The sequence below is a fragment of the Orycteropus afer genome, unplaced genomic scaffold (assembly GCF_000298275.1).
Source record: "Orycteropus afer afer isolate SDZICR_OR568_19922 unplaced genomic scaffold, OryAfe1.0 scaffold00336, whole genome shotgun sequence".
Taxonomy (NCBI): domain Eukaryota; kingdom Metazoa; phylum Chordata; class Mammalia; order Tubulidentata; family Orycteropodidae; genus Orycteropus; species Orycteropus afer.
In genome coordinates this window covers 3,381,437-3,392,749 of record NW_006921923.1, presented here as the reverse complement: position 1 = coordinate 3,392,749, position 11,313 = coordinate 3,381,437, and the positions used below count along the sequence as shown (strand labels likewise).

General features: G+C 38.7%; 1 protein-coding gene across 1 annotated transcript in view; it reads right to left on the bottom strand.

Annotated features, from left to right (window-relative positions):
- Positions 1-11,313, bottom strand: part of COL4A5 (collagen type IV alpha 5 chain) — a 439,164-nt gene that overhangs the window by 71,454 nt on the left and 356,397 nt on the right. The window contains exon 36 of the mRNA XM_007952435.2: positions 4,812-4,938. Within this exon, the coding sequence (XP_007950626.1) occupies positions 4,812-4,938 (127 nt within the window). The remainder of the gene's footprint in view (positions 1-4,811; positions 4,939-11,313) is intronic.

Sequence of the window (11,313 nt, the reverse complement as noted above, 5' to 3'; positions counted from 1 at the left end):
AGGCTGTAACTGTTTACGGAAGTAGATCATGCCCATCTTCCTTCCTTGGAGCAACTGGTGGGTTTGAATCGCTGACCTTCTGCTTATCCACTACGCCACCAGAGCTCCTGATACATTGTACTAGAGATTATAGCGTAAGCAGGCAACAAAAAGAAATAAAAAGCATAAGGAACTGAAAGGAAGTAAAAATATCTGTGATGAAATGTTAGTTTAGAAAAAAAATTATACACAAACTCTAAGAAATAAGTGAATTTAATAATTTTCTGATATGTAAGCTTAATATTCCAAAGTCAATTGTTATTTCTATAGGCTACCAACAAACAATTGGAAAATGAACTTGAACAGCAATATCATATAAAATACCATCAGAACACACCAAATTTCCAGGAAAAAAATTAACAAAAAATGTTCAAATTCTCCAAAATGAAAAGTAAAAACAATGTTGAGTGAAATACCTAAATAAATGGAGAGATAACATGTTCATGGATTGGGAGATTAAATATTGTTAAAATACCAATTATTACAAAGGTACCTAGATATTCATTACAATGTAATAGAAATCTCAGCAGGTTTTTTGACATGGAAATTGATAAACAAATTCCTAAAATGTATGTGAACACCTATAATAGCCAAGACAAATTTAAAAAGTTGGAACAAAATGGTGGAACTTATACTACCATATCTCAAGACTTAGTATAGGTTTACAGTAATTTGGACCCTGTTCTCTTGAAGCAAGAATAGGGAGTGAGATCCAACAGATCTACTGCCTCAGGACCATAGTACTGGGGGACACCAGACTCAAATGGCACAACAAAATACATAAAAGCGTTGCTCCACATCCTACATTGGTGAGTAGTGACTGGGGTCTTAAAAGCTTTCAAGCAGCTATCTAAGATGCAGCTAATGGTCTCCTAGCATTGGAAGCGAAGAAGAATGCAAAAAAAAAAAAAAAAAAGGCATTTGGAAGCAATCAGCCCTAGGACACGATGGGCCTTGAGACCAGAAGAACGAGATGGTGCCTGGCTACCAATGCCAACCACCCAGGAAAGATCAAATCTGGGATCCTGGATAGAGTGGGAGGGAAAACATGGACCAGAAATACTGGTCAGATGAAATCTGGTGAGACCCCCAATACTATGGCCCTGGAAAACATTCTGTGCCTGGAATAAAACTCACTCCCAGGGCCTGGCTCTCAGCCCAATAGTTAACAAGATGAACATGTGGACCACTCAACCCAGGATGATGCACCCACATACTCTATGGTAATACATCCCTTAGTGCCATAGACACGGGGCACCAGAGGAGCAACATTCAAATTGAGGAAATGCAGGACAAACAGGAGTACATAAATATGAGGGGCATAGGGGGAGGGCTACAGGGTAGGGAGGGGAGGAGACTGGTTAGGGTTGGACATGGTAAATGGGGAGTGAAACTAAATGTACACATAACATTGAATGTAAAACAAGCTCTTAAAAAAAAGAATAGGAAAAATAGACAAATGGAACAGAATACAGACTCTAGAAATATAACCCCAAATATATGGTCATTTGATTTCCTGACAAAGAGCCACTACGATTTATTTGTGGAATTCATGTTCTTTAAGGAAAAAATGAATCTTGACCCCTACCTAACATCACAAAAATATTTTTATTCAAGATGGACCATAAACAAAATATGAAGGCCTAAATGTTAAATGTGGTTTTATATATATCTATATATAGATAGATAGATAGATATAGATATATATAAATGTGTGTGTGTGTGTGTGTATACACATATATATGTGAGAGTATTTCTGCAGCCTTGAGTAGAAAAGTGCTTCTTGAATAATCTATTACTCATTGTTGTCAAGTCAATTCCAATTCATAGCAACCCTATAGGACAGAGTAGAACTGACCCACAGAGTCTCCAAGGATATAATCTTTACTGAAACAGATTGTTCCATTTTCTCCAGCAGAGCAGCTGGTGAGTTCAAAGAGCTAAACCTTCAGTTGGCAGCTGAGTGTTTAACCAATGTGCCAGGGCATAAAAAACACTAACCATAAAAGAAAAGATCAATGTACTGTACTTTATTAAAATTAACAACCTCTGTTCAACCCTGGGTGGCACAAACAGTTAAGTGCTCAGCTGAAAATCAAAAGGTTTGCAGTTCAAACCCACCCAGGGGTTCCTCAAAAGAAAGGACTGGGGTCTACTTCCAAAAAAAAAAAAATCTGCTAATCTGACACACATGGGGTTGCTTTGAATCAGAATCTACATAATGGCAACTGGTTTTTGGTTTGGTTCTTCACAGAACAACATTAAGAGAGAGAAAGGCAAACCTGAAATAGTAAGAACATATTTACATCTAGTAAAAGACTTATTGAGAATGTGTAAAGAACTGATCTGAATCAATAAGAAAAAGGCAAACAACCCAATAAAAAATGAGCAAAAACTCAAGCAGGTACTTCAAGAAGAGGCTGTCCAAATGGCCAGTAAGTATAAAATGTTGCTATATGCTGTTAAGTCAGTTCTGACTCATAGAGACCCTATGGACAACAGAATGAAACAATGCCCAGACCTGTGCCACCATCATCATCACTGCTATGTTTGAGCCCATTGTTGCAGCCACTGTGTCGGTCCATCTCATTGTGGGTCTTCCTATTTTTCTCTGACCCTCTACTTTACGAAGCATGATGTCCCTTCCCAAGGGACTGGTCCCTCTTGTTAACATGTCCAAAATAGGTGAGAAAAATCTAGTCATCCTTGCTTCTAAGGAGCGTTCTGGCTGTACTTCTTCTGGCAGTCCATGGTATATTCAAATTGCTCACCAAATCCACAATTCAAATGCATCAATTCTTCTTTGGTCTTCCTTATTCATTGACCACAGCTTGGGTCAGGAGCACTTTAGTCCTCGAGGTAAAATCTTTGCTTTTTAACATTTTAAAGAGGTCTTTTGCAGATTTGCCCAATGCAATACATTGTTTGATTTCTTGACTGCTGTTTCCATGGGCATTGATTGTGGATTCAAGTAAAATGAAGCACAGTATAAGGAAAGGTGCTTAACACTGTCATTCATTAGGAAAATGTGAATTAAAACCTCAATGAGATACTTCTACATTCCCAACCAAACCAAAACCAAATTCACTCCCATCAAGTCAGTTCTGACTCATAGCGACCTCTCCTTGGGTTTCTGAGGTGGTATCTCTACAGAAGTAGACTGCCCAGTCTTCCTTCCAAGGAGTGGCTGGTGGGCTTGAACTGCCAGCCTTCTGATTAGCAGTCAAATGCCTTAGGCACTACGCCACCAGAGCTCCTCCCAACAGAACAGCTAAAATTAAAAAGACTGACCATACCCAGTGATGGTGATGATATGGAAGAAATGGAACTCTCAAACATAGCTGCTGGGACATTAATTTATAAAACTACTTTGGAAAACTCTTTGACACTATCTACTAGGTTAAATACACACCAATATTATGATTCCATATTTCCACTACTAAGCATTTGTGTTAAGAGGAATTAGTGAAGATTCACCAAAAGACATGTAAATGAATATTCATAGCATTTTTTTCTTTTCATAATAGTCCAAACCTGGAAACAACCTAAAAAACCATAAAGTCCATCAACATAACAGGATAATTAACTATAGTGTATTTCTTCAATGGAATATTATTACACAACAATGATTTAAAAAACTATTGACATATGCAACAAGATAAATGAATCTTACAGACATAATGTCTGGTTCCATTTTATAAGCAGTTGAAGAACAAGAAAATCTAACTGATGGTGACAGATGTCATAGTAGTGGCTACCACAGTGGGTATCACTGTGAAGGGGCAGGAGTAAATTTTATAGAGTGAGGTAAATATTCTATAACTTGATATGTATGGTGGGTGCATGAATACATACTTAAGTAAAAATGTATCTATTGAGTTGTTGTACACTTTAAGTGCATTTTAATATAAGTATGGCTCAAACCCACCAGCCACTCCTCAGAAGGAAGGTTGGGCAATCTATTTCCATAGAGATAACACCTCAGAAACCCAAGGAGGGGTGGCTATGATTTGGAATTGACTCAATGGCAGTGAGTGAGTTATGTTAACGTAAATATAAAAGTTAATAAGAGAAAGATAACCAAAAGCCCACCCATCCATTCCACTGTGAAATCCAAAAATGAAACAAAAAATTTAATACAATCATGAATAGAGCAGAGAGTGTAATAACCTAGTTCTGGTTACCCGCTTGACTCCAGTGTTAATTCCCTTTACTTGAATGACTCAAATGTTGCCATTTCAATGAACCAGACTATTGTTCTACCAACAGTCATCAGCTGGGTGCTGAGTACAACTTTCTAAGAGAAACAGCAGCAGGCTAGGGGTTGGCAGTGCATATTACCACCTTCAAAAATAGTAAGGCTTTTTAATTGATTTGTGGCTAGCAGTCAAAGATTGAAAAATGCTCCACCACAGTTTCTCTGCCCACAGGATATTGTCCTGTTGAGTTGGTAAGACTAATTTTATTTTATACAGAAAGAAATTTGGGCAAATATAGATAAAGAATTAGTTCAATGGTGGTACAACATGAAGACTGTAACCATGCTATTGAATTGTGCATGTAGAAACTGATGAATGGGTGTACATTCTGCTGCATTATTTTCACCAAAATTTAAATAATGATGGAAAAGAAATAGTTCAAGATTACATTGCCAGTCAGTATCTGAATGGGAAATAGAATGCAAGTCCTCCAAGTCCGCTGTGGTCCTGGTTTAGATAAGGAAGGAAAAAAATAAATCCAAGAAAGTTAGAATGTAAGAAAAGGAATGTTACCTGGAAATCCAGGAAGGCCTGGTTGTCCTTTTGCTCCAGGTGACCCTGGTAATCCAGGCAAACCAGGATCTCCCATAGAACCTTTCATACCAGGGTTGCCTGGGTACCCAGGCAGGCCAGGTTCACCCTGAAAACATAAATAAAAAGATGAAACTGAAGTTTTTGCATGACTTACTTTGTGTAATAACATATTATTTATAAGCACTCTGCTAAGTCCTTTACATAAATTGCTTCATTTAATCATCAGAACAGCCCTACCAGTTAGGATTTATTATCTCCATTTATAAACAAGAAAACTGAGGCTTGGAGAAGACAAGTGTCTAAGGTCATTAGTAAGTGGCAGAGTTGGGATTTGAACCAAGGTCTGTCAGACACAAGAGTTCATGCTATTTGCACTACTTGTAGATGCATTAATCTCATTAATCCTTAACAACCTTATAAAAAAGAAGGTATTAATATCTCCATGTTACAGTGTTGCAGCTAGTAAGTGGTGGAATCTAGATTTGGTTCCAAGCATTCTGACTTCATAACCCGTGTTCAGCATCCTTTGTATGCCACAATGCAATTCAACCAATAAGTATGTCAATAAATAGATGCAGTTAGTTCTAAAGCACGTCAATTTTATCTTAACGTGAAGAAACCTACCAATTCTTCAGTGTATATCTCAAATCCCACTTCTTCCAGGAAGGCTTCCTGGATAAACAGTTTACCCGAAAAGTTTAAAGTAGGCTCCTATTCTGTCATGTCTATACTGATTTCACATATGCAAGTTTTCACTCGTCTACTACACTGAATGGTTTTTTTCTTTGGAGGGGCTCAGAGATAATTCACATATAACCATTCTTTGTTCAATGAACATTTGCATGTGTTTTCTTCTAATAGAATCTTAGAAGAATTCATACCCATTTGCACAATTAAAACAAGTTTTTACCAATAGCAATAATAAAAAAATACGCCTTAATACTAAATCTCTACCACAATGCTCACTACTCTGCTTATGAGTATCATGACCTCTCCCACAAAGTATTAGTACTGGATATTGCATACTGAATGCTTCCTTCTTCACTCAGTGCTTATGTCTGTCCAGGTGAATAAGATCTTACATTTGTAACTTAAATGTTTCTGCATTATGGTAATACCTTTTTACCTAATGCTTTTTTCTCCTTCAATTTTTTAAAAACAATTAAAGAGTACTGGATTGGGAATATTATGTATTACTTTCTGAGCCCTTATAAAACAAATATTTACATCATTTCTAGCCACATAATAAGTCTACATTCAAATTCTGAATTGAACTGGTTCCGTCTTAGATATTTATACAGAAAAGCTTTGAATAAACTATCATAATTATTTTTGTTATTTGTGAACTGATAAAATACGCTAAATTAAAGCCAAAAAGAAAATTCTAATAGTCTTCTAGTGGTAAAACTGAAAGGCAGTAGAAAGTATAGACAAACTTTATTAGTTTATTTATGATACTAAAGTATTTAAAATTGTATAAATAATCCTAATATCTAATTCCAGTCAGGACTTGTCTCCCAATTCAGTTCCTCTCAACACCCTATGGCCCTATTCCTTCAAATTAAGAAAAATTTTAAAAGTAAGTATTTCACTAGAGTTTCTGAAAAGGACTAAAATTTGCTAGTTTAAGTATGATCTAATCTTTTATTGTTCATATACTGGCAGAGAAAACAATGAGCTTCAAAACAGATAAGTAAGAAAAGATTAAAAAAAAAAAAAGAAAGAAAGAAAATCAGCAGCCTGTCCAGGAATCCTGTAATCATGGATAATAGAAAAATCCTGTTCTATTTCAAAAGCTAGAGGTGACTTCAAGACACATAAACCACAAATATCTACACTTTATCTAATGTCAACCTTTGATTTAATTCCAAAAGTAGAATACAGGCTGTTTCTTTAGAAAAAGATTGGATTCCTTAGAAAAGCAAAACCAGAGAAGCTTAGTTAGTTAGATAGATAGATAGACAGACATATAGATAGATAGATAGATAATTTATCACAAGGAAATGGCCCAGGTTGTTGTAGAGGCTGGCAAGACTCAAGTCCATGGATCATACAACAGGCTAGAGACTTCTCCTGACTCATGTACTTGCAGAGGCTGAAGAACCCAAGATCAGCAGGTAAGACGGCAGGCTGCTGGTTCTCAGGCTGCAAAGGCAACAATCCCAAGATCAGAGGGCAACATGGCAGGCCTTTGGTTCAAGTCCAGGAATCGGAACTCAGATGATGATTAGCTAGATACAGGATCCAGATGGAGCAAAAAGCCAGAGAGCCTTGCCAGAATGTCCATATATATTGCAAGAAGTCCACACTCCCAAGGAAACTCCCTCTCAAATGATTGGCTGTTCATAGCAGATCTCATCATTGAGGTGATTACATCATAACTGCCAAACCACAGAATCATGGTCCAGCCAAGTTGACACACAACCTTAACTATCACAGTCCAACCCATGTCAACTTGGCACCTGTATACATCTCCTTAAACCATACATAATCTCTAAATAAAGACAATTATAAAGTCACACTTGTGCCAAATATGATACAATTAACATGCATGCAACTGTAAACACACGAGCCCCATTTATATCTTATATTTTATAACTGAAGAAAACAAAAATATGTGCTGTACACATACAAGGAAGAAATACTCCTAACAAGCACAGTCTTCATTTTTGCAACTGGTCACATGGTTGTAGCTGGTTATTTACAACTATCTTCTTCCACCAACCAACTTGGCCCTCAGCAAGTACTTCAGTTGGTCATGGTTCTCTGCCTGCTGGGGTGACCCAAACCTTCATTCATTTCAGAATTAGGTTGCTGTAGTTTCCCAGTGGCTTTAATCACAGGACATGGTAGTACTAAGAGACATCTTAAGGAATCTCCTGTATTCCAGATATACTCTTCTTTATCTCCATCATGTAATAACAATTTAATTTCCCCTTGCTAATCAGGAACAATCACACCAGCCAATACAGTAACTACCTTCTTTGACTGTTGATCCACAAGCATAAGGAGCTCAAAATGGCCAAGTGGTATTCTTTTTCCTTTTTTTAAATTGTGATTTGGGTGAAAGTTTACAGAGCAAATTCATTTTCCATACAGTTCATACACATTTTGTTTCATGAATTGACTGCAATTCCCCACAATGTAACAGTTCTCTTCTCACTTCCTCCCCATAGTTACCTCTTCCCTGTGTCCTTTCCTATGCATTCCTGCCCCCTGAGCTATCTCCCTGTGTAAATAATTGCCCTTCTGTTCTCCCATGATTGATGGTTTTAAGGAATGTATCTACCTGATGTAAATGTTCATCCTATATGTCCGTCTACTGTTTGGCTAGAAGCCATGGGATTGAGTTCTATGACAGACCTGAAGCGTAACTAGGGACTATAAACTCAGGTGTCTCACCAGGCTCTATCAGACCAGTAAATCTGGCCTTTTTAATGATTTTGAGTTTTGTTCCACATTGTTCTCCCACTGTATCTGGGATCTGCTACATAGATTCCCCTCTGAGTGGTTGACAGTACCACTGTACCAGCCAGGCACCACCTAGTTCTTCTGGTCTCATAGGATTGTGTAGTGTACCAGTCGCTTGGACTATTTCCATGAATCTTTGGTTTTCTTCATTCTTCTTTGCTCTGGGCGAGGAGAGACCCATCATTGCATCTAGATGGCTGCTTGCAAGCTTTTAAGATCCCAGTCTCTACTCACCAAAGTAGGATGTGGAACAAGGTTTTGTGTAGTATGTTATGCCAATTGAGGCAAGACCTATCTCTTATATATACCACTTCCATTTGATGATGAAGTGCTGCTGTGTACAACCAACTTTATGACTCTGTGGGTCACACAACACCAGTTCATGATGGGCATCTCAGGCCACTTGGTGACTTGGTGGCCCCTGGTTATGTGTTCAGTCTCCACTAAAGCCCAGTAACAAGTCAAAAGCTGTTTCTAAAAAGGAGAGTAGCTGTCTGCAGAAGATGGCAGGGCTTTGCTCCAAAATCCTAAGGGTCTGTGCTGTGATCCACCAATAGGGGCCTGCTAAAGACTCCAAACAACATCTCTATTTGCCACTAACACTTCAAGTGCCATCGAATGAGCAGGATCATATGGCCCAAGGGGCAGAGCGGATTGCATGGCAGACTGAAACTGCTGCAGAGCCTTTTCTTGGTCTGGGCCCCACTCAAAACTAGCAGTTTTTTGAGTCATTTGATAAATAGGCCAGAATTGTACACTCAAATGAGGCATATGCTGCCTTCAAAACCCAGGGAGGTCCCCCAAGCATTGGGCCTCCTTTTTAGTTGTGGGAGGGGTTAGATACAAAATCTTATTTTTCACTTGACTAGGAATATCTTGACATGACCCACATCATTGGACCCCTCGAAATTTCACTGAGGTTGGAGGTGCCTGAAATTTTGTCAGGTTACTTTCCCACCTTCTAGCATGCAAATAAGAAGCTCTGGTGGTGCAGTGCCTAAGGCATGACTGCTATTCAGAAGACTGGCAGTTCAAACCCACCAGCCACTCTGTGGAAGAAGATGGGACAATCTACTTCCATAAAGATTTATGCCCTTGGAAACCCAATAGCAGTTGCTATCAGTCAAAGTTGACTTGATGGCCGTGGGTTTTGTTTTTTAGCATGCAAATGTCTTACCAATAAGTCTAGAGTCATTGATACTTACTAGGCCTGATTAGTATACTTTCGTCAATGTAATAAACCAGTGTGACATCTTGTGGGAGGGAAAAGCAATCAAGGTCCCTACAGACTAAATTATGACATACTACTGGAGAGTTGATATACCCATAAGGGATGACTATTGCTGGCCTTGCCGGGTGAAGGCAAACTTCTTGTGGTGATTCCTCAAAATTGGAATTTAGACAAAGGCATTGGTCAGCTCAATTGCTGTATACCAGGTTCCAGGAAATATATGAATTTCCTCAAGCAATGACACAACATCTGGAACAGGAGCTGCAATTAGAGTTAGCACCTGATTAAGTTTACAATAATCTACTGTCATTCTCCAAGTTAGATCTGTTTTGCACAGGCCAAATAGATAAGTTAAATGGGGATGTGGTGGGTATCACCACCCCTGTATCCTTCAAGTCTTTTATGGTTGCACTAATCTCTACAATCCCTCCAGAAATGTGATATTACTTTTGGTTTACTATTTTCCTAGGTAGGGGCAGTTCAAATGGCTTTCACTTGGCTTTTCCTAACATAATAACTCCTTTTTTTAAAAAAAAATTATTTTAAGAGTTTGTTTTATATTCAACATTACGTATACATTTAGTTTCACTCCCCATTTATCATGCCCAACCCTAACCCAGTCTCCTCCCCCCCTGCTCAGTAACCCTCCCCCCATGCCCCTCATAGTTATGCATTCCTGTTTGTCCCTTACGCTACATGTCAGGGATCCGATGTGGGGGTTCTGCCAGTTGCTGAGTATGTCTATTCCAATCATGCATTCTGGAAGTGGGGAAATCACTACAGGATGGGTTCAGGGACTCACTGGACCCACTCTGAGATGAACTTGAGCTAAGAGTCCATTAATAACTTGACCTCCATATGTCCCTGCTCTGACTGGTGGGCCTTAGTGATGTTTGGGGGCTGCTGGAATCAGTATCAACTCAGAGCCAGTATCTAGTAATCCCCAATAGTATGATTATTTCCTTTTCCCCAGTGAACAGTCACTGTCAAAAAAGGCCAAAGATGCCTTTGGGGAAAGCTGAGAGAGAGAGTAACAGTATAAAATTTTGTCAGTGTAGTGGGGACCTTCCTCAAAGAGATCTGGCTTCTCCTTCATTGAAGGAACCAGCTGTGGGTCTGTAAACTGGCTCACATCTGGGAATTGAATAAGGAACCATGACTCTCTATTTTGGTGATTGAAATTAGACTGCTGTTCACTTGACCTACAAATCTTCTGCTTGTATAGATCAAGTAAATATTTACTAGATTTTCCATCTGTTTCACTCCTAGGGACACCATGACTAAGTAGCCAATGCCATAAGACCATTTAATTCAGACTATTCTGATTACTGCTATGTAATCAGAATTTGACTCTGCTGTCCATTCTGGAAACCATGCCCACCTTGTCTTTGTCAATTAAGTGCTGCCTCTATTACCACAGGGTCTAATCAGACCCACTATAGTTAGGTGTCTTAATTCCACTAGGATAGTTCCTACTGTCAAATCTGACTTACATAATATAGCAATTACTGCAGTCTTCAAGGATGCTGGGGCTCCCTTCACAAATTTATTCCTTATGATTGTGGTAAAAGGTGTGTTCTCTGGGTACTCCATGATAGGTGTATAGGTCTAATCTGATAAATCCACTCTAACATGCCAATTTATCTAAACCTTTGGAATCCTTCTTCTACAGTATACCAAGGCAGGTCTGGTACTTCCACTTGACTTAGTCTAGGGAGCACTGGTAGCATAGTGCCTAAGGCACTTGACTGCTAACCAGAAGGCTGGCAGTTCAAACCC